This window comes from Nesoenas mayeri (assembly GCF_963082525.1).
Source record: "Nesoenas mayeri genome assembly, chromosome: 5".
NCBI lineage: Eukaryota > Metazoa > Chordata > Aves > Columbiformes > Columbidae > Nesoenas > Nesoenas mayeri.
The window spans coordinates 2,764,140-2,786,518 of NC_137548.1; the positions used below are offsets into that span (position 1 = coordinate 2,764,140).

The following is a 22,379-nucleotide window of genomic DNA, read 5'->3' on the forward strand; positions in this document are numbered from 1 at the left end:
AGAGGCAGTGACATGCAGTGTGTTAGTGCCCAAAGTGCGGATCAGGGACAGAACACGCGTCCCTGCAAACCCCACAGCGAGATGCGGGTTCTGTGTGGTGCTGGGGACGTGTGAAGTCCCTGCTGAGGAGAATTTTCCCAGAACGAGTAAATCAGAGGCAAACAAGACTAATAAGCCACACAGAGCAAACCCAGCCCAGCTTCCCCATGGGAATCAACCAAGCTGCCGGCTGCTGAGCATCCCAGTACCTCTGAGAAATCCCGACGCCCGCTTTAAAGTGATTTTCCTATGAAGCTGTGACTTATTAGCACTAGAAAGAGAATGTGTGTGCGCCAAGCTACCTGCTGCTTCTCATTGTTTGTCCCTGCAATGCAAAGCAGAAGTCTGCAGCCCTGGCCTCTCTGGGACAAGCCAGCATCAGTGGCTCCTTCCAGCTCCATCTCCGTCTTTGAGCAGAGTTCTTGTCCCAAAGCCCCGTCCCTGCTCGCAAACTCCTTCTGGCAGCAAAAGGTTGCAGAGGAAAACATCAGGTGGGGACAATATAGGAACAGGGTAACCTTGCAACCAAGCCTCCTGCCTGGCGTGCAAAAAGCCACCGTGGGCTCAGAGGGAATATATCTGCAAGAGGTCAGCAGGAAAAGCACTGGAGGGAGCTGAGCAGTGAAACCCCACGCCACAGTGTCCTTGCCACAGGCTCACTCATGCAGGGACACAGGGAAACTCAGGCTCCGTGTCCCCACTGCGACAGCCACCAAGGACAGTCCATGGGCAGGGGCTGGAGGTGCCTGATTTATAGAATCATAGAATCATTTTGGTTGGAAGAGACCCTGAAGATCAGCAAGTCCAACCATAAACTAACTCAAACGCTAAACCACATCCCTAAGAACCTTGTCTATGTGCCTTTTAAACCCCTCCAGGGATGGTGACTCCACCACCACCCTGGGCAGTCTGTTCCAATGCCCAACAGCCCTCTCCAGGATTCATTTTTCCTAATATCAATCTGATTTACCCAGCCCTGCAAATTCTATAACCACAGTCATCGCTGCAGCCCATGAGCACCAAGCCAGAGACACCACATGGCGTTAGCTGCTAATTAACGGGCGCTGCACCCCAGAGGCGAGATGAGAGGGCATGTCCGCAAGCGTCATCTCAGCGCGAGGGGCTGGAGGAAGCAGCGTTCCCGAGGAATGCCAGGAATGGCAGCGAGCATCGCCTCCGCACGCCATCGCGTGAGGAGAGCAGCGCTGGGACGCTTTGGCTCTGCCGTGAGCCAGGGCAGGATTTACACACCCCCGGAGATATCATGTACCCGTTAATCCCCAAAGCATCGCACAGAGAGGGGGATGCAGCGCATCCAGCCCTTCACCGGGATGCCGGCTCACCTCCCGCTCCAGCCCAGCAGCCCCACATTCATCCCCGGAGCGAAACCCCCGCACAAAAGCAAGCGCGTGGCCCCACCGAGTCGCCCCCTCGGTAGACAAAACGCTCCCCCCTCCCCAGTGCCCTCCCATAAAACCCGGCCCCGGGAAGCGCACGAGAACAAAAGCTGCTCCCAGCACCGAGAGGGACCATCTGCAGCAAAGAGCCGGCGGGGCAGGTGCAAGGAGCCCGTGCTTGGGGAGCAACATGTTTGCTGCTATTCTCCCGACGAGCTCCCTAGGAAACCCAGAGGATTCGAGAGCTATTAAATCAGGCTGGCGCTTAGACATGGGCCATTGCTGCTGCTAACGAGCATAAATGCCGGGGAGACAGGAGGAAATGTAGGAGATAAAGATTATTTTGACGTTCAAGTCGCAGGTTGTAAACAAGAACTGTCCCCAAAGACAAAGGGTGGGGAGGGATGGAGCTCCTGGCCGGACAGAGCGAGCGCGACCCAGCACGTGGGATGCTTTAACAGGGGCTTTTTGGTGCACGGTTGCTGCATTTAACTTTGCTTTCACCCACTGAGCGTGCCATCGCTTTAGCCCTGGCCAGCTGTGACAACCACATCTTTAGCCCTGCCCTTCCATCCCCAGCCACCCCACCAGCACAGCCAGACAGCGGCACCCGAGCGGTGGGAGCTCAAGACAGCCAAGCAGTACAGAAAGTCCTGGGTGCACAAGCAAATGCCACTCTGCAATTCCAAAGGTCAGAAACCTCGGTCTGGATCCATCCCTGCTCCAGCACCATCAGCAGAATCGCTACGGCCCCGGGGCAGGCGAGGAAGAGGAGGCTTTGTTCGTTAAAGGAATTATTTTGTTTCGTGAAAGCTGCAGTTTGATAGGAAATTGGAGTCGGGATGGCTGCTTGGCTCATGTCTATAGAGAGCCCTGGCTGCCCCGCTCCGTGTTTTCTGATATTAATGAGCGGGGATGAGATTTCAGGGTGATTTTGAAGGACGCACCGGAGGCGCTCGGAGTGCAGCGTGCCGGCAAGCGGGTAAGGCAGGAGCACAAGGACATCCATGCTGAACATGAAGGCCCCCAAGGATGAGCAGCTTGTGCTCCACATCCTGGAATTTAACTCTATAAAGGTACAGCCATAACTGAAAAATTGCTTTGGAGAGCATGGTGAGCTCACCATGGCAGGATCCTGCAGCACTGCAGAAGGAAGGAGCCATTTGTCCCCAAAATTCTGTCCCAGGCAGGTCTGTGATAACCACAGCTGCCTGTAGACACCAACACCAGGTAATACAGGCAAAGGCAGCTCAGGCCAGCTGGAGTTGGACAATATTGTCCACTTTAGGGAAATGTGCATGACTGCACACAGCCCTACCAGTCAAGGTAAATCACGGGATCAAGCCATGGCTTTAGGTCTCCATCACATCCCAAGCACCACAGGGTTTGTGCAAGCACATGGTGAGGTGGTTCAAGGAGATGATCCAGGTCAGCAGTGGCACCAACTGGAGCTGGGGGACACATGTGCTGTGTGAGCCAGATGTGCTCAGCCAAGCTCCAGCATCGGTGCAAGGGCAGCGGGGACCCGGCGCTTGGCCTGGCCTTGGACACTGCGAAACTGCACCCTGCATCAGTGCAATGCCAGCACACAAGGCTAAGCATGAAGTGGTGGTTTCTGAGAGTTTCAGGTGGCCTCCAGACAGGGAACACACATCAGAACAGGCTGCCCAGAGAGGCGGTAGATGAACCATCCTGGAGACATCCCAAGCCAGGCTGGACGGGGCTCTGAGCAACCTGAGCTGGTGAAGATGTCCCTGCTCATGGCAGGGGGGGCACTGGATGAGCTCTGAAGGTCCCTTCAACCCAAACTGTTCTGTGATTCTATGATCAGCAAGCAGTTTCCTCACCCTTTATCACTCTCAGAAGCCACCCTGTACCAACACCAAACAGAACAACACACCTTGCAAGTTCTGCAGCCCCAGAACCTCAGTGATTTTGGGCATCCACAAACTACAGATATTCAGCCTCTTTCCATCACCATCCCACGCGTGCAGGAGCAGCTGCCTGGCTCTGCCTCGCCCTCAGGCCCTGGACCCCCCATGGCCCCCCACCATCACCCCAGCCTTACCCTGCCTAGGAGGTTGCCTTGCAGGAGGGTCTGCTGCAGCGCCGGGGCCACCTCCTCCAGGTGCAGCATGTGGCAAAGGTCGGTGAGCTCCTCCTGCCCCAGAGACCCCGTGCCCGTGCTGTCGAAGCTGTCGAAGAGCTCCTTGAGGCGAGCTTCATACTGGTCCTGCTCAGCTTCATCCATCCCATAGCCTGCCACGCTCACCTGCAGAAAGATGGGGATGGTGAGCATCAACTGCAACAGGGAAGGCAACGGCAAAAACAACCCCAAGGGATGGTCCAGGGGGAGCTCATGAGGCCTTTAGCTGCAGTTTTTGTTTGCACTAAGCGAATCTGGTGTTTTACCAACCACTCCGGCTTCTCACATCCCACTGAGACCCCCCTGCAGTGCTGGTCCAGCTCTGGGTCCTCAGCACAGGACACACATGGACCTGCTGGAGAGGGGCCAGAGGAGCCACAGGAATGATGTGAGGCTGGAACAGCTCTGCTGGGAGGACAGGCTGAGAGTTGGGGTGTTCAGCTGGAGAAGAGAAGCACCAGGGAGACCCAACTGTGGCCTCTCCATACTTAAAAGGGTCCAATAAGAAAGATGAGGACAGACGGGGTGGCACTGGGGGAGCTGGGAAGGTCCCTTCAATCCAAACCGTTCTGTGATTCTATGGGTGAAGCCTGAATTCACACAGCAGAAAGATCAAGGGAAAAAACTCTGCACCTAACCCTCAAGGCTGAGGACAGCCCAGGTGGCTGGGACATCCCCGGGTTGCATGTCCCTACCTGTCACCTCACACTGGCTCCACAAGCAGCTCATTTGGCTCAGCTGGAGCAGCTGGTGCTGCAGGGGAAAACTGTTCCCTTGAGCTGGTTCCCAGGTGTTGCAGGTGATGCTCTGCCCACCTTAGCAAGAAGATAAACAACCATCCCAGCAACAACAGCTCAGCAGTGACAGGGAGCGATGTGTGGGGCTCTGTCTGCTGTGGGGAGGGCAGGAGATCCCAACCCCCGCCCCAGCTCATACAATTCAGGTCACCGCGTAGAATCATTTTGGCTGGAAAGGACCCTCAAGATTAAGTCCAACCATAACCCACCCCTGGCACTGCCCCATGTCCCTGAGAACCTCATGTCCGTCTGTCCAACCCTCCAGGGATGGTGACTCCAGCACTGCCCTGGGCAGCCTGTTCCAATGCCCCACAGCCCTTTGGGGAAGAAATTGTTCCCCAGATCCAACCTCAACCTCCCCTGGTGCCACTTGATCCCCCCTCCATGAACACAAAATGCATCCCTGCACCAGTTATACTCCTTTATATACTGGCCTGAGTGCAGGGAGCCCCAACACAGCGTGATCCCTGTTGATGCCAGCGTATGGCATCTCTGCTCTCCTCCAAAACCTTGGCACAAAGCCACACAGTGTCCTGCACTGGGGGAGGTCTCCCTGCCACTTGCCCAAGGGCTTTGTCCTCCCCTCCAAGCCAATAATTCTCCATCTCTTTCTTCCCATCACTAAGCAGAGCATCGCAGCCCCAGGAACTGGTTTGGGGAGGGAAATTTCCTGTTTGAAATGAAGGATTTGGCTGGCGTCTGTTCACCCAGCCTGGCTGCAGGGCAGCAGCAGCGTAACCCAGTGCGACACCAGCCGTGGTGTGCGTGGCCACCACAGGGGACGTGCCACCAACCTGGGGGCACTGGGTGGCAATGGGCATTGCAGGGACCCAGTGCTCCAAGGACACACCTGGGCACCCCAGGAGGCTCAGCCAAGCTCAGACCAGCACCAGCCAGGTCTCCACATGAATTTTGCTTCACCCACATCACTGCAGGTTGTTTCAGCCAGAGTTCCCAAAGAGGGGGTTCCTACCCAAACCTGCTACGGAGCAGCCATGTCCCCTCCTCCCCATGGGCATCGCAGGGTTCCTGCAGCCACCCGTGTCACTGACGGTGCGCAGAGACATCCCAGAACAGGCAGAACTGCCCTAACTGCAAGGTGCACCCCCACTTCACCCCCTGGCCCTACCGCAGCCTCAAACACCCCACTGACCTCCCAGAGCATCATGAGCCACCACTCCGGCTCACACAAGTGCCCCGCGACAGGGTGGCAACCAGAAAAACCCATCCCACCAACGCGGCTGGAAAACCGGGCAGTCTCCAGGGCAGACACCGCAGTAGCCGCATCCTCAGTTTCACTGGCCACAGGAGCAGATGAAAACGCGGGGTGGCATCGGGCTCCTGCGCCTGCTGAGGGACGCAGGGCTGGTGCCAAGCAACGCGCAGGGTCCATGGGACAAAAATAGCCCAGCCTGGCCGCCCTTCCTCCCGCGGTGACACCAGCAAGGACAGCGGCATCGCCACAACCCCTCCCCACATCACTCCCCCTGAGCCTCACACCCACCGTGTCCCCTGGTTTTACCCCCAGATGCCTCTTGAGCTGCTTCAGCAACACACCCAAGCACTGCGGGAAGGACAGAAGGTGCAGACACATCTGCATCCAACCCAGGGCGCAAGGCAGGAGGCAGCACCCGAAAACTCAGGTACCCACGAGCAGAAGGAAAGCGGCAAACTGGTTTCCCGGCTCTCACGCTGGTAACTCCATTTCCCACCCGCACCCACGGTTCAGGGCACCCGATGGCGGCTGCTGCCGGGTACCGGCATCGGGAGAGCCCTGGCAGCCGCAAACCTCACAGCCGAGCCTGCAGCAAAGGTGATTCTGACCCATGGGGCTTCTCGGGCATTTTGGAGCTTATCTTCAGCATCCACCACCTCCTGGCCCCTCAGAGTCCTCCCCAGCACCCGACGCTACTTCCACACGACTAGAACCAGCTCCCCCAGTTAGTGCAGAAAGCTAAATGCCATCACCCAAGGTGAGCGTTGAGGTCACCCCCTCTCGGTGTTACAGCAGCAGTCAGCCCCAAAAACTTACCCCACGTGGGTCCAGGTGAGGGACGAGGCACTGGGGACCCCATAAAACCAGCAAGAAAAATGCGATCCCCAAAGGGGAAGAGCATCAGGTGCACAATCCCTGCCTGGGGACAGACCTGTGCTACCGCCCAGGTGACTTTTGGGCAAGGGCACCGTGTCCCCACAGCGAGGGACAGTCACCAGGCTCCGCACCAGCTCGGTGAGATGCACCCACCCCCACGCAGCCCGGGGAGGGGATTTCATGCTTTCCAGAGCAAAAAGCATCAGGAATAAAGAAAGAAGGGCCACGCTCTTTGCCTACCTGCAGTCAGTCAAGGCCGGCGAGCTGCCGCGATCCCGCACGCATCCCGCACAACCTCCATCTTAGGAAAGCGGCTCCGGCACGCAGCCGGCTGCGCAAGGTGACCCAAGATGCCTACTCCCGGCTGAATTATTCAGCAGCGCTTGGAGACAGGAGGAAAAACCAACAGCAAACCCCGACCCTCCTACCTGATGAGCTCAGGAAGCTGCCGGGCATCACCCGGCAGTCAGAATAATGAGGTCAGCGGCATCAGGGACCCGGGGTGCGCAGCATCCTCCGCACCCGCGCGCCTGGCAGCAGAGAAAGGGCTGAGAGGGGAGGGGGGAACAGAAGAGTCACACAAAGCCCGAATTAAACCCCCAGCCTTTCATCTCCGCTCCAGATGGTCCAGCAGCTGAGATGCAGGAGGGCGGCCCGGAGCCGGCAGGATAATAGGGGTGGGCAGGCAGCAGCTGGGGGGGGGTCCCGTCCCCTGCCTGTTCCCTGCACAGGGCATCACTTTGTTCAGATTTATAGCTGGCCTTCTGTGTCCTGTTAAACCCCCCCAAATGACCAGCTTGAGCAGATGGCACAGAAAGGTGCAGGTTTAGGAGAACCCCTTGGAGTCATAACCATATTATTCTTTATTTCTCTTCTCCCTATTACAAGTCCTGAGAAGCAAAGCGCTCAGGGGTGATGAGAAAAGGAAGTTTCCACTGGTGTTTCTTTCTCTCCTTTAAATCCGGCCCCTCCTGAGGGCCAGATAACCTTCACGGCGCACAATGTAGAGGCCTGATACGGCTAAATTCTCAGCTAAATTTAACTCAAACAATAAAGGCTTAAACCGTAATTACCGCTTTGCATATTAAGTGCTTGGAATCAATATCAACCTCCAAGATTTAACCTCGAACTAATAAAGACACAGATTACCTGGTCAATCAGTGGTACCATCAATTAAAAACACTACAGTTAGCACAATGTCCTTTTTTGTGTGCAAAACAGTATTAATGCAAACAGCACATTTGCTGCCCAGTGGCACCACATGGATATTTTGGGGATGCTCTGCCCTGGGCTGCATCCCCAACTCTCCAGGGCTGTGGGCTACCCCACCTTCAACCCAAGTAGCCCTCTGCAAGAAGGGAACAGCCTCTAGCGAGTCACCTCCTGCAAGGGACAGCAAGGACAACGTTGCTTTTGATGCTCCTCTTGATTGCTTTGACCCAAACGAGGGGCTGGCAATTAGCAGTGAGTGCCCAGTGGAACAGCACCATGTAGCCACCTCCAAAACACAAGCACCCGCTCCCCAAGACATGATGGTTCGGCAGCTTAAAAACAACTTAAACCTGATTTCTCACTAGCCTTGCTATCTTCAACACCAACTTATCCTACTGCCTTACTCCAGTGTTCACATGGGAAATCTTCTGCTTCTGCATACATAACATTGCCAAGGTACCCTTTCCATCAGAACTGTCTACATGGTACAACTCTCTTCTCTTTGTTTGCCATGTAGCAGTATTTGAGGACCAAGTTTGATGATCTGTTTAGGTTAAAACCTAAATCAAAAACTTTTCCAAGTGTGTGTACAAAACCTGTGACTATACCTGAAACAGGACATTAATTTCTTGCCTGTCCTTATGTATCAGTGTGCTCAGACAATAGGATCAGCCATTGTATCCTGTTCATTACCTGTCACATAAACAGTATTAAATACTTGGTCCCCTCAGCGTCACTTTGATCCTTTGCTGACTGCTCCCTGCACTACATCAAAATCTGAAAAATCAGATGCATCTTGAAATATGCAGGAGATTCCCCTCCCATGGCTTGAAAAAAAAAAAGAGGTAGTAGAAGTGGTATCTTGTCCAAGAAAAGCAGCTTAAAAACAACTCGCCTGTCCCTCTGTGCTTGGGACAACCAGGACAATGTGAACACAACTGGCAAAACCCACCAGGACACCAGTTTTTAATGGCAGAGTTTATAAGACGCCCGGCAGCCACCAAACCCAGACCCTTGAGCCCTTGCTGGAAAGCAGGAGCTGAGGTTGTCTCATCCAACTCATTATCTCCTTCCCCTAATGAACCACCTCATCCACAGCAGCTGCGGCTGAGCTGCCGTGATTCACTGCGTACACCCCAAAACCCCCACATTGCTGCCTGGGTCAGAGCAATTCTGAGCTGGGTCTATCCCGCAACACCCCGTCTCCTCTTGGGGAGCAGCTCCACCGAGAAACTGAAGGGAAAGGGACAAAACCCCAACAGGACAATAAAGCACCCAAATATCAGTAAATCACTCGACAGCACGCCCGGCTCTTCAAGGGTCACCACCAAAGTCAGCTTTACAGCTGGCGGTGCCTCCTCCCTCATTGAGCACGGTCATAATTCCTGCAGCCCAGTGCTGGCTGCTTTGCACCTCAATGCCACCTCTTGCCCCGCTCCCCAAAACACAGCCAAACCCTCCAAAGTTGGCAGGACGAAGAGAAAATAAAACGATTCTGTTAACCAAGCTCCACTCCAGATTAGCAAAGCAGCGATGGCACATAAAGTGCTATAAATTTATGTAAAGAGCTTCAAAAGAAGCGCAGTGTTTTGAATATTCACGCCACCCCGGTATTTGCATTGTAATAGGGCCTTTCAATAAGCAGCCTTCCCCTCAATAAGGAAAAACAAAGCACCCATCTGTTTTGATTTTGCAAATTGGGCTGGAGTTGCACCGCAATAACTCGGGGAGCCCTGGGTGCGATAAAGCCCAAGGTATAGGCACAAAGCTGATTATTTCAGAAGTAAACAAAGCGAGATGGGAATTTATCCAGCGATGCCTCACGCATCGGGAAATAAGGAATTGGGTAATTCCCGCGGAGCTCAGCCCTGCACCGGGTCCGATAAACCAGGGCTGTGCTGAATCACGGCGATAACGCCGCATCCATCATGCTGCGGGGACCGGGCGGTGAGTCTCTCACCATCATCCCGGCTCCGGTGAGCAACCGAGACACACGGGCAGGATCAACACACCCACCCAAACTGACACCCACTTGCGCCACAGCCCCCCAATGCGCCCGGCTCTGGCTGCTGACCCTCCCGGGCTGCACATTTGTGGTTTTCTCACTGAAAACTTCACCCCCATCCTTACCCCAACGTGCCAGAGGTGACGGGCCCACAGTTTGCGACCAGACAGCAGATGCCGTCTGCCACCCTGGTGACAGCAAGGGCTTCGCCAACGACAAAACAACTGCTGTTCTCAATTCCCCCAGCCACAGCCTGCTGCTTCCTCAGCCCAGCCCGGCCAGAGCTGGGCCAGAACCGCCTCCCACCCTCCACGTTTTGGGGCTTTTGGAGCATCTCTCCGGGGACAGGGGCGCACCATAGGACAGGGTGCCCTTGGCAGGAGGGGGAAGCAGCACTGGGTGCTGCCACCAGCACGAAGGCCACTGCTGGGGATTGTGCACGGTGTCCCCCTCACGCACACATACGCCTCAATTCCCCTCCCCGCAATCTCTGGCTACAAGCCCCCATCCCCAGCACCCAATTCCTCCAGCATCGCCCCCTTCCTCCAGCATCCCCTCCCCCCCGCTCCAGTATCCCCCTTTCCTCCAGCATCACCCCCTTTCCTCCAGCATCCCCCCCGCTTCCCCAGCACCCACCTCGCCGCCGGCGCCCCGTCCCCGCCGCCCCGGGCCGGCTCCCCGTACACGCGGCCGGCGGTACCGGGAAGGGGCGGGCTGAGCCCCGGCACCGCCCGCGGAGGAGGGACCGGCAGCGGCCAGAACCCCCCGCACCGGCCCGGGGCTCGGTGATCCCCCCACCCGCGGTGCCCGGCGCTGCACCCCGACTCCCCTCCCGGGCTCACCCGGCGCGGCTGCCGGTCCCGGTGGCTCCGGGCGCGGCGGAGCGGAGCGTTGCGGAACGGGACCGAGGGAGGCGCCGCGTTCAAATGCGGCGGCGTTTATTGGGCCGCAGCTCGGGGGCGGCCCCGGGGGTGCGGGGCGGCCCCGGGGCGGGGGCGACCGGCGGCCTTTGTGCGGCGGGGCCCCGCTGGCACCGCCCGGGACCGCCCCCCGCCTGGCGTCAGCGGCGACCCGCACCACGGGTGACAGCTGCGTGGGGTCCGCCACGCTGTCCCGCACTCCCGGTGGCAGCGCCGTGGTCCTCACTGTCCTGCCGCTTGGGTGGCATCACCTCGGTTCCCCGCTGTCCTGTTCCCTGGGTGGCATCATGCCGACTCCCTCCTGTCCTGCACCCCAGGGTGGCATCACGTTGCTGCTCGATGTCCTTGCACCTCATAGTGGCATCGCCTTGGTTCCCACCATCCTACAACCCAGAGTGTCATCGCCTTGGTTCCCACCATCCTGCACCCCAGGGTGGCATCACCCCAGCTCCCCACTGTCCTGCACCCCAGCGTGGCACCACCTTGATTCCCACCATCCTACAACCCAGGGTGGCATCACCTGGAGTCCCCGCTGCCCTGCACCCTAGGGTGGCACAGCCCTTGCTGCCCAAAGTCCTGCACCCCAGAGTGGCATCACCCCACCTCGCTCCTGCCTTGCACCCTAGGGTGGCATCACCCCAGCTCCCCACTGTCCTGTCCCCCAGGTGGCATCATCCCAGCTCCCTGCTCTCCCACACCCCTGGGGACATGGCCCTGCAGCACCTCATCATCCTCAAAAAAACAATAGCACATCACCTGGGCTGCCCCATGCTTGAAGATCATTGCACCATGTCACCCCATTGTCCCCAGCCCTGAGGACACAGCATCCTGGCTCCTCGCCATCCCCCTGGGTCCCCCTATGTCACTGTGATACAGGCGCCACGCTGTGCCCCATGGCACCCAGCCCTTCCGCTCACCCCAGCACCCACAGTGGCCCAGCACACCCACCCACTCGTGCCCCCCACTTGCTTTGGGGGGGACACAACCAGGGGTCACCCTCTGTCTCATGAGCCATCCCACAGCAGGGTGGGGAAGGAGCTCCGGAGCTGCTGACACAACATCCACAGGCACCAGCAAAACTCAAACCCTTAATTAAGCCTCGGCAGCCCTCATTAGAGGCTGGAGCCATCGCTCCTGCTCAGCACCAGCAGGCACAGCCTGCGTGGCAGGGAGCTGGCAGTCCCCAAGGCTTGTGGCTTCTCTGGTGGCTAATGAGGGGTTCAGCTCACCCTGCAATCTGCTCTCGCACAGTTGCATGGCCTTATTTTGCTGTTTGTTTTCCAAAAGCGCTACGGATGTAATAACTTTTAAGCCCTCTTGCCTTTTTTAAAAGCAACTTTGAAATGGCTTTGCAGGTTCAAAATATTTATGGCGGAGGAGCAAGGAAAACACAAAAGCCTGGCAGCCGGGTGCGTGGATGGATGATGGGTTGTATAAACCTTGGTTTAGTAGCAAACCAGGCTTAAAACCCCATGAGATACGGGCTTGTTTGCCACACAGTCCCACCGGCAGTGACATCTATGGGACACCATAGATGAGCTTAAAAATGCGATATTTAACCCACTGCAGCAGCTGGGGTAGATCTGCTGCTCGAGTGCCCCCGCTCAGTGCGTCAGTGCCGGCTGCCCCAGCGCCAGCACCGGGGACATGGCAGAGCCGAATGGGTCCCTCAGCATCAATCAAAGCCCTGCCCAGGGCCAGGGCTGTGTCCCCGCAATGACGGAGGCGAGGAAAGGTGACTTTAAAGGGAAGGGGGCCTTGGCGAGAGGCATTGCTGGACAGATGTTAGCAGCTTTGTGCTGAGGGAGGGCTCTTTTTTTAAACATTTGCCATTTTTCTCCAAGGCTTTCTTCTGCTCTGACACTTGCTGAGGGTTTTTTCTTCTTTCTTTTCTCTTCCCGCATTTGCTTTCTTCATCCCCGGTTCAAACACTTTTTCACCGCGCATTATGCCGAAGTTGAAACCATCTGGTGCTTTGTTTTGTTGTGAGCCTGGCGAGTGCCAGGACCTTTATCCCCTCACCCTCCTCCTCACCCCCACAGCGCTGCTCCCTCGCTAATCCAAGCGACAGCCCCAAAAACCCTCCGACATCACCCAACAAAGCGACTCGGCGCGTGTTCGCCTGCATGCAGCCGGGTGGGCAATGGGGACAGGCAGCATGCTCAGTGTCCCTCCGGGGTTACGCAGCCCCCCGGCTCGGCTGTATCGCCACAGTGCAAATTCCTGACTCATTTATAGGACCGGCTGTTAGCAGAGGCATCCTGATCTTATCTTCCCCCCACTTTCCCAAAGGAGGAAAGCGCGTTTCTAGGAGCCCCACCAGACGCAGACCCCGCCAGCCTATTTTTGGAGCCCCCTTCCAGCAAACAGCTGCGTTTGAGGATGGTGTTTGCAGCGAGCGCCTTGCGAGCGAGCTCGGCGGAAGGAAACCTCCGCTCGCCCACGCCGTCACATGCGACAAAAAAAGGGGCATGTGGGAAAATCCGGGACTGCTGGACATGAGCTGCTCCAACACCCAGGCTGCACTGAGCTGGGGGGCTGGCACGGGGCCACCCCAAAACAGGGTCACAAGCACCAGGCGCTTGCGCAGGCACTGGGTGACCCCGCTGCGAGGCTGTGGGTGCGCGGTCTCTGCAGAAACACCCTCCTGACATGGCTTTGGCTGCCCCGTCACGCTGTCCTGCCCATTCCCCTGCACAATGGGGAGCTTTGTTCTGCTGGGGTGAGGGAAGGTCCGGCCGCGGAGCTGAGGGGGGAGCCGGGGGTCTCTTCCTGCTGTGAGACACCCTTCACCCTGGCGTCCCGCCAGCCCGGGGGAAAGCAGCGCCATAAAACAGCCAAAAAAAGGAGCAAAAACAGCTATGAAACCACCAGCAAAAAGTAAACAAATGGCTCATTTAAGAAAAGATGCTGTAGGAAAAAACAGCCGGAAACCTCCCCATCTCACAGCCGGTGGAGAGAGAAGTTTGGACTGAAACAAGCCCAAACTTTTTTTTTTTAGTGGTTTTTTCTTCATAAAACAATGGCGATTCGCGCTAACCCAGCGCGGTGCTGTGCCTCCCCGGCTGCAGCTCGTTGCTGCCATCGCATGTCCAGCCCCCGCTGTACAAGTTGCATTTCTATCCCCACTGTTCAGACCTGATCCTGCACACCTTTTGGGCTCCAGGATTTTCCCTCCAGCTGAGGAGACCCTCATAGTTAAAAGAGGACAACAAGAAAGATGGGGACAGACTTTTGAGCGAGACCTCAAAAGGGGTGATGGTTTTGAACTAAAGGAGGGAGATTCAGGAAGAAATTGTTGTCCCTGAGGGTGGTGAGAGCCTGGCCCAGGTTGGCCAGAGAGGTGGTGGCTGAACCATCCCTGGAGACATCCCAGGCCAGGCTGGACGGGGCTCTGAGCAACCTGAGCTGGTGAAGATGTCCCTGCTCATGGATGAGCTTGGAAGGTCTGTCTCTTCCAACCCAAACTAGTTGACGATTCTATATTTGCTGTGTTTGCTGTGCTGGCTCCTTATTGCAAGAACTGTTTGCATGGCTCCAAATTATCTGCCATAACTGTGCCGATCCCCTCCAGCTCTCACTGCCAAATAAAACCCCTACAGGCAGTGCTGGCTGCACCCTGCCCATCTCTGCAGGTATCTCTCCCATCACCTTTGTGTCAAAGCCACGTCCCGCAGCACCTCCTGGGAATGGGGAAAAAATTGGGGGTGGAAGGAAAAAGCTCCTGCAAGTAAAACCAGCCGGATCTGCTGGTCTCTTCCGCTGTCCTCCTGCCCCTGTGGCACAAGAATAGCAGCTTGCGGCTGGTTTGTGCCACCTTGTTGCATCATCTGCTGACGGGAAACATGCACCCACCTGCCCACAGCCCCGGTGGGCCCGGTTTGACCGGCCCTGTTTGTCTTTCTGTTTGCATTTAGGGCTTGGAGCATCCACGTTAAACCACAGTGATTTGTGTTCCGGGGAGGGAACGGAGCTGGTGAGGGGCTGGGGCACAAGTGTGATGGAGCGGCTGAGGGACCTGGGGGATTCAGCTGGAGAACAGGAGCTGAGGGGAGACCTTCTGATCTCTGAACTGCCTGAAAGGAGCTTGGAGCCAGGGGGGTCGGGCTCTGCTCCCCAGGAACAAGCGCCAGGAGCAGAGGAAACGGCCTCAAGTTGCACCAGGGGAGGTTGAGGTTGGATCTGGGAACAATTTGTTCCCCAAAGGGCTGTGGGGCATTGGAACAGGCTGCCCAGGGCAGTGCTGGAGTCACCATCCCTGGAGGGTTGGACAGACGGACATGAGGTTCTCAGGACACGGGGCAGTGCCAGGGGTGGGTTATGGTTGGACTCGATGATTTTGAGGGTCTTTTCCAACCAAAATGATTCTATGATTCTGTGGTTCTATGATTCTAAGCCCCTCACCAGACACCCACCCTGGGTGCTGCAGGGCCCTGTGCCAGCTCCTGCAGCTTGTCCCACCATCGTGTCCCACCTTGCCTGGCCCTGACAAAATGCTTCTCTTTTGTGGAGGTATTTAAACTTACGTAGTTACTATCAAAAGAAATGAAGCAACTCAGTACCATTATAGCATAAACATAAACACTTTTGTTCATTTTGGGAAGGTTTATTTTCTCTGTTTTTAATGTGTTGCTATAGGATGCTGAGGCTAAAGAACTAACTCAGGCAATATAAGGTACGCAGTACGCAAAAGTCTCATAGGAACAACTGAGTGCAGAACTTCTCTGACCCTATGGGAACTTTGTGAGCGTTTCCCAGTATGTTTGTTTTAAGGAGCATGAACCCCAAATTTCTAGTTTGCTTGAGCTATTTTTTCCTTCCCCTGAGATCAGATGAAATTTGTAATTTATCACAGTTTCAGTTTCAAGAAGGTGAAATTTAATGGATTTAACTGAGTTTCTGTATGAAATTTGGCATTCCTTTCATTTAGAGGCTCCATCAGGAGGTAGGAAAATGTAAAGTTAAAAAAGAAGAAGACAACATACAACCATGTAGTCTTAGGGAGAAAAATCCAAATCAAACACCACTTTAACAAATTAAGTAAAAAACTGTAAGGGATAGGTGATGTCACATCAAAGTGTCACATTCTCCACCAGGTGAAGCTGGTAGAGAATCCAGTTGAGACAACAGCTTTGGTTTGAAACATTTCTAATATATATATATATACACATATATATATATATAAATACATCACAGAATCCCAGAATGTCAAGGGTTGGAAGGGCCCTGGAAAGCTCATCCAGTGCAATCCCCCCATGGAGCAGGAACACCCAGATGAGGTTACACAGGAAGGTGTCCAGGCGGGTTGGAATGTCTGCACAGAAGGAGACTCCACAACCCCCTGGGCAGCCTGGGCCAGGCTCTGACACCCTCACCAGGAACAAGTTTCTTCTCAAATTTAAGTGGAACCTTTTGTGTTCCAGTTTATACCCATTACCCCTTGTCCTACCATTGGTTGTCACCAGCAGATCCTGGCTCCATCCTCCTGACACTCCCCCTTTCCATATTGATCCCCAGGAATGAGTCCCCCCTCAGTGTCCTCTTGTCCAGCTCCAGAGCCCCAGCTCCCTCAGCCTTTCCTCACACGGGAGATGCTCCACTCCCTGCAGCATCTTAGTGGCTGCGCTGGACTCTCTGCAGCAGTTCCCTGTCCTGCTGGAACTGAGGGGCCACAACTGGACACAAGATTCCAGGTGTGGTCTCCCCAGGGCAGAGCAGAGGGGCAGGAGAACCTCTCTGACCTACTGACCACCCCCTTCTAACCCACCCCAGGTACCATTGGCTTCCTGGCCACAAGGGCCCAGTGCTGGCTCATGGTCACCCTGCTGTCCCCAGGACCCCCAAATCCCACTGTTGTTTGTTTGGTTTTTTAACCTGGCCCCGCCCCCGGCTCGAAGGGGCGTGGCTTAGCTGCGGAGGCGTGGCCTGCTGCCGAGGGGTAGCGGCGAGTGGCGGGCTGTGCTGGGAGTGGGCGGGGCCTGGACGTGCATGGCGTGAGGCCGGGGCCTGGCGGCGGGGGCGGGACCTGGCTGCGCGAGCGGGCGTGCCGGCGCGGCGGTCGGCAGGGTGATGCGGCGGCGTGGCGAGCGGGGCGGTGGCGACGGCGACAGCGGCCGAACGGGGGGCCGGGTCCGCCCGGCCCGGCAGCAGCGGTGAGTACCCGCCGCGGGGCGGGCAGCCTGGGGTGCTGGGCCGGCGTAGGGGCGCTGCAGGGCGCTCAGCTGTGACCTGGGGCCGGGCAGCGCCGCGCTGCGCAGCTCGGGACAGTGTCGCTGTCCGCGGGCGGTGTTTATCCGCCAGGTCCCCCTGTAGCGGTCATGCGCTTTACCCAAGCCGTGTCGCCTGCCGCTTTTCCTGTGTCCATGTGCTACCGCTGTGTCCCCTGTGCCGTCCGTGTGTCCCCGTGTCGTAGGTCTGTCCCCGTGTGGTGGCTGTGCTCATGTGTCCCCGCTCCGTGGCCTTGGCACCCTACTGGAGCCATGAAGTCTGACCCCCCCCCACCGTGGCACCCCGCAAAAGCCATTATCCCATACTGTGGCCATGTCCCCATGTCACCCTGCCATGATTCCATCTTGTGGCCATGTCCTCATGTCACCTTGCCATGGCTGTGGTGCAGTAATGTGGCCATGCCACCCCCCATCATGATGCCATGCTATGGCAATGTCCCCATGTCACTTTGCCATCCCCATGATGCCATGTGGTGGCCTGTTGCCCTACCAGCTGTCAGGGGTGCCCTTTAGTGGGACATCCGCCCGCCCAGGTCTGGACTTGTCAGTTCTCACCTGCAGCAGGTGTTGTGCAAGGGCAGGTGTGAGCGCTCACCCCTGTGCTTCAATATTAGATGTACACCAAGAACAACACCTAAAAATTGATGGTAGTGACTGTGAGGGCGTTGCTGGTCAGTACACAGTGCGACTGCTCAGACCAAAGTCTCAGGGCATTCTGGGGCTCAAGGAGCCCCCCGTGGCTCCAGCACGGCTCGTGCCACCCTGCACTCTCCCAGGAAAGGTGCCTGTGCCCGGAGGACCACGCCATCCTGCCCTGGCACCCCTTTTGCAATCTTTCTCAGCATCTTGCAGCAGACCCCAGGGCAGGCAATGGACTAAATCTGCTTCTGCAGGAGTGACAATGACCCCGGGCATGTGCTGGCAGGAAGCGAGCTGTGCTTGGACGCCTGTCAGAAACCTCTGCCCTAAATCCCCCGGCACCAGGACTAGTTTCCCCATCACTGTCAGCCCACAAGGGACAGTGATGCTGGGCAATCTGCGGCTCCTGGCGTTCCCTTCCCTCTCAGAGCCTGGGGCTGGGGCAGGACACTGCTGGAGATTGTCACCCTGTGCTGGTGCTCTGGGAACTGGTTTCTCCTGTGGTGCTGTGGCCTCCCCGGGCCCCTTTCCCAGTTTTTCTCCTTGTCCTTGGAGAGTTGCAGAGGCTCTTGTGGACACATGTGTGATGATATCTCAGCAGCCACAGCTTGGGGTGTTGCCACAGAGCATCAATCGCTCCTTATTGCTGGTTTGGGTTGCAGCTCCCAGCCCTGACATGTGTCCCGCCCCTCCTGCCTGCTGCTGTCCCTGAGGCTGCGGGGGACCGGATCGTGGCCTCTCGTGTCACGGTGGGGCTGTTCCAACCCATCCCCAGAAGCCAAACACAACCCAGTGTGGGGAACCAGTTCCCAGTCCCAGGGGGAGACATCCCTTGGGATGGAGGGGGTGTGCTGACAAGCTGCTTTCCTTGCAGAAGCTGGCTGTCCTGGTGTCCCCGGCTGCGTACCCTCCTCCTGGACCTGCTCCTCATCTACCTCTCCGTGCCCTTCCTTATCCGCCTCTTCCCCGTCCTGCTCACCAAATTCGTCTTCCTGAACTTCTGTAAGTTGTCCCAACTGAGAGAGCCCCCCACTAGGGATTCAGCAACACAGGGGGTGGGGACAGGGTCCCCAAAACGTGGGAGAGGCCGCACCTTGTACCTGGGTGGCTCCAGGACAGCACCCAGCCAACCCCCCTGGCTTGCAGAGGAGGCACAGAGGGACCTGTTGGCGCCTCGTGTTTTGCAAGTCGTAATAACGCTGTGCTGCTGACCCTGTTTAGCGCCAAAAGTTGCAACACATCTAGGCATGAACAGCATTGACGGGGCTAGAAATTTGGGTGGGAGGTGATGACAGAGGGCTGCGCTCGCCCACCCACTCCCCGAGCCGGCTGTAGCACAGCCCTTATTTCAAAGAAATAACACGTTACTTTGGAAGAACGAGTGAAAGCAGCTGGGTGTGGGGGTTCCTGGGTTGTCGGTGTGGGGGTTCCTGCATTGTCCGTATGACGGCTGCGCAATTTCTCCATCAGTGTCATTCCCATATTTCGTGGACCTTCGTCGGCCGGAGCTGCTGCTGAACAACACCGTTGGCCTGTACCTTGACACCGAGCCGGGCGTCACCGTCGGCATCTGGTGAGCGGGACAGCCCCAGCACCCCGGGCAGGCACAGTGGCCAAACTGGGTGTCCCTCCCACGGGTAACCCCGCTCTTGGCCCCCAGGCACACGGTGCCGGGCAGCAGAGGGGCCGAGGCGCAGGGCAAGGACCAGCGCTGGTACGAGGAGGCACTTGGTGATGCTCATCCTGTGATCATCTACCTGCACGGCAACGGGGGGAGCAGGTGGGTATTTGGGTGCTTCTCTCATGTAGTGTCTCTGTAGGGGTTGAGAACCAGCAAACTCGGTGCAGGAGCCGGTGGGCCAGGGTTGCTGTGGTGGTTTCTGACCTTGTGAGCCAAGAAAAATCCCTTTGAGTTAGAGGGAAATGTGGAAACACACCCAGCATCCAGCTCTCCCCTCCTGGGAGAAGGTCACCCTGGTCCCTCTCCTGAACTGACGCTGGAGTGGACGGTCCCCTGAGGGTCCCTTTAATGTCATTTTCCCCATCAGGGCTGCCAGCCACCGCGTCCAGTTCCTGAAGGTAAGTGTTCCCCTGCAAGGAGACAGGGACCTGCCGGGTGTAAGGGTCGCTCTGGCTCCGGGGACCCAAGAGGGACCTGGGGGTGCGTGTCCCCCACCTCATGGCGTAACGCGGTGCCGCTCCTCTGACAGACCATGGGGGCTGCTGGCTTCCACGTCCTGGCTCTTGACTACAGAGGTAAAGTCACCCCCTACTCTGCCTTTTGCTGAGTGACCCCGCCTGGGGCTGGTCCCCCCTGGGTGGTGACCCAGAGCCATGTCCCCTGCAGGCTATGGGGACTCCAGCGGACACCCCACGGAGAGCGGCTTCACCACGGACGTCCTGGCGCTCTACGACTGGGCCAAAGCGCGGAGCGGGAACAGCAGCATCCTCTTCTGGGGACACTCCCTGGGGACGGGGTAGGTGTGGGGGGACACCCCGTGGGTGCTGGGTGATGCCCGAGCCCACGGCCGGTCCCCAGGCTGTGACACTGCTGCCAGACCGGTGCCACGCGGGGATGGACCAAGGGGCTGGAGCATCTCCTCAGTAGAGGTAACTGAAAAACAAAACCCAGGGGTGTCTAAGGGTGCTGTGCACCACCCCAGTGCTTTGTGGCTGCTCCCCCTCACTGTCCCCTCTTTTGTCACAGGATTGCCACCAATGCGGCAAGAAAACTGCAGGAGGAGCGAGGTAATGGCCAGCGTGGCTGCATTGGCCCCATGGTGTCCCTCTACATGTCCCTGGCCAGATTTCATGGGCCACGGAGGAGCTGGGGAGCCCCTTTACTCTCTGCTTGAGCATCAGGCTTGGCCCCATGGCAGGGACAAGTGGTTGTCCCCATCTTCCTTAGCGTAATGGGGACATCTTGGCTGCTGTCTGGGACAGGAGCATGACAGCAGCCCCAGGTGGGGGGACACATCCCCCTACAGCCGTGTCTGCTCTTGTCCTCAGGGGTCCAGGTTGACGCTGTGGTCCTGGAGTCGCCCTACACCAACATCCGTGATGCGGCCGCCAACATCCCCCTCACCAAGGTGAGCCCGGTTGGGGACTTTGCCCTCAGGGTCCCCCAGTGGTGGCAGCCCTGGCCCCCTGTGTCTCCCCTGGGGCAGGGGAAGGATGCAGCAATCAAAGCCACGACTTAGCACCCCCCAAACTCTCTCCCTGGTAGATATACCGCCAGTTCCCAGGTTTCGAGTATCTCATCTTGGACTCGCTAGCCCTGGGCAACATGTTCTTCCGCAGCGACGAGAAGTGAGTGCCCAGAGGGACGGGGGCGCACAGCCGTCCCCATGGGGCTGCAGGGGTGAGGCTGGGACCAACAGGGCGAGGAAGGGCGGGTTAGACCTATCACACCATGTCATTTGTGTTTACCCAGCTTTCTCATGCTTTAAAAGTAGTTTTTTTGTTTGCATAACTTCAGATATCAATATTACTATCGAGCAAAGTCCGCAAGCCAACATCCTTTGAGTCCTGGCCACATTGCAGCACATGCACTGACAGCAGGTCCTTCCCCCCGTGTTTGTGGGTGCTTTGGCTAAAACCCACCTGGTTTGTGGATGCTTTTGAAGCCTGAGCAACCTGTGGCAGGGGTTTAAGGTTATTTGGGTGCTGGGGTGAGCAGGGTGGGCATCACCCTTGGGGCAGCTCAGCTGCCCTTATCCACCAAGGGGCTGGGATGGCTCTGAAAGGTACTTGGTGGGGTGGGTCAGGATTGTGGGGGTTTTGGCAGCACCCATGGAGGCTCCCTTGGGTCTCTCGGCTCCAGGGGTGACTCGTGGGTGCTGTGCTTGTTGCCCACAGCGTGAAGGTGCTGGCCTGCCCGCTCCTCATCCTCCACGCCGAAGATGATGCTGTGCTGCCTCCGCACCTGGGCCACAAGGTGGGGACCAGCATCACCCTCCATGTGGGCTTGAATGGGGCTGGGGGCTAGTTTAGCCTGGTTTTGGGAGCCCCAGGGGCCAGGATGGGGTTGGGGGGTCCCTGTGCATGCCACTAAACACGCTCGCACCCCACGACAGCTCTTTGAGGTGGCACACAGCGCCTACAAGGACAAAACCAAGGTGAAGTTCATTAACTTTCCCAAAAAGCTGGGCCTGGGCCATGACTACATCTCGTTCAACCCGGAGCTGCCCGCCCTGGTGAAGTAAGTGCTGCTCTGCAGAAATGGGGAGGGGGTATAGAATGAGCCTTGGCCGCTTCTTCCATGGGTGCATCCCTGTTTGCTGCTGACTGCCCCTGCTCCTTCCCCTCCCTGCGGTCCTTTCTAGCATCAATTTGTGAGCTCCAGTCACTCCTCCCTGCCCTGAGCCCATCCTGAGCTTGGGTGACACGGGGAGGTGGCCCTGGGGCCAGTCCCCAGCTCCTCTGGGGGCAGAGCTGCAGCTTTGCTCTAAGCCCAGCTCAGCCCCCCATCCAGGAATGACAAATGAGGCTCTGGGTGGGCAATACAGCGTAAGGTTTATTGTGTCTCATTGCAGAGACTTCTTAAACATGAAGTGATGGCGGCTGCTGCAGGCAGCGACCACGAGCGCTCCCTCAACCCCACACCCAGAACCCCTCATGGCACTGAATTTACTGCTATAGGTAATAAAAACTACTGACAAACTTTCTAACCTGGAGGATGCTGCAGGTTACTCAGGGGGTGGAGGTAGTGCTGGGATCTGGGTGCTGCTCCTGGGACGGGACCACACAAGCTCGGACTAGGAGCAGCACATGGGCTGGGGTGGGTGATGCTTCAACAGCACCTGCAAAGGCTCAACCAGCTGTGCTGCACCCCCCATCCCCACCAAACCCCAGCTACTCACCTCTTACTTTCCACGTTAGTGTGGGTGCAAATGAGACCAGTCC

General features: G+C 57.3%; 2 protein-coding genes across 4 annotated transcripts in view; one reads left to right on the plus strand and one right to left on the minus strand.

The window, feature by feature from the left end:
• The window catches only part of NIN (ninein), a gene marked incomplete at its 3' end in the record, with an annotated part of 59,416 nt that extends 55,714 nt beyond the window's left edge, over nucleotides 1-3,702 (minus strand). The window contains exon 1 of the mRNA XM_080345157.1: nucleotides 3,505-3,702. Within this exon, the coding sequence (XP_080201283.1) occupies nucleotides 3,505-3,687 (183 nt within the window). The 5' untranslated portion in view covers nucleotides 3,688-3,702. The remainder of the gene's footprint in view (nucleotides 1-3,504) is intronic.
• A 12,957-nt stretch (nucleotides 3,703-16,659) lies between these two features.
• On the plus strand, nucleotides 16,660-22,142 carry ABHD12B (abhydrolase domain containing 12B). Of its 3 annotated transcripts, XM_080345405.1 has the most exons (13): nucleotides 16,660-16,760; nucleotides 18,349-18,476; nucleotides 18,945-19,047; nucleotides 19,135-19,254; nucleotides 19,523-19,553; nucleotides 19,685-19,730; nucleotides 19,822-19,951; nucleotides 20,182-20,222; nucleotides 20,484-20,563; nucleotides 20,701-20,783; nucleotides 21,333-21,411; nucleotides 21,551-21,675; nucleotides 22,010-22,142. In XM_080345405.1, exons 1-13 carry the CDS (start codon nucleotides 16,678-16,680, stop codon nucleotides 22,029-22,031), a joined length of 1,071 nt encoding a protein of 356 aa, XP_080201531.1. In that variant the 5' UTR covers nucleotides 16,660-16,677; the 3' UTR covers nucleotides 22,032-22,142. The 3 variants fall into 3 exon arrangements, with proteins under 3 accessions (XP_080201531.1, XP_080201530.1, XP_080201532.1); XM_080345404.1 differs by lacking the exon at nucleotides 20,701-20,783 and having other exon boundaries at nucleotides 19,523-19,730; XM_080345406.1 differs by lacking the exons at nucleotides 20,701-20,783; nucleotides 21,333-21,411; nucleotides 21,551-21,675; nucleotides 22,010-22,142 and having other exon boundaries at nucleotides 19,523-19,730; nucleotides 19,822-20,084.
• Nucleotides 22,143-22,379: the final 237 nt, after the last annotated feature.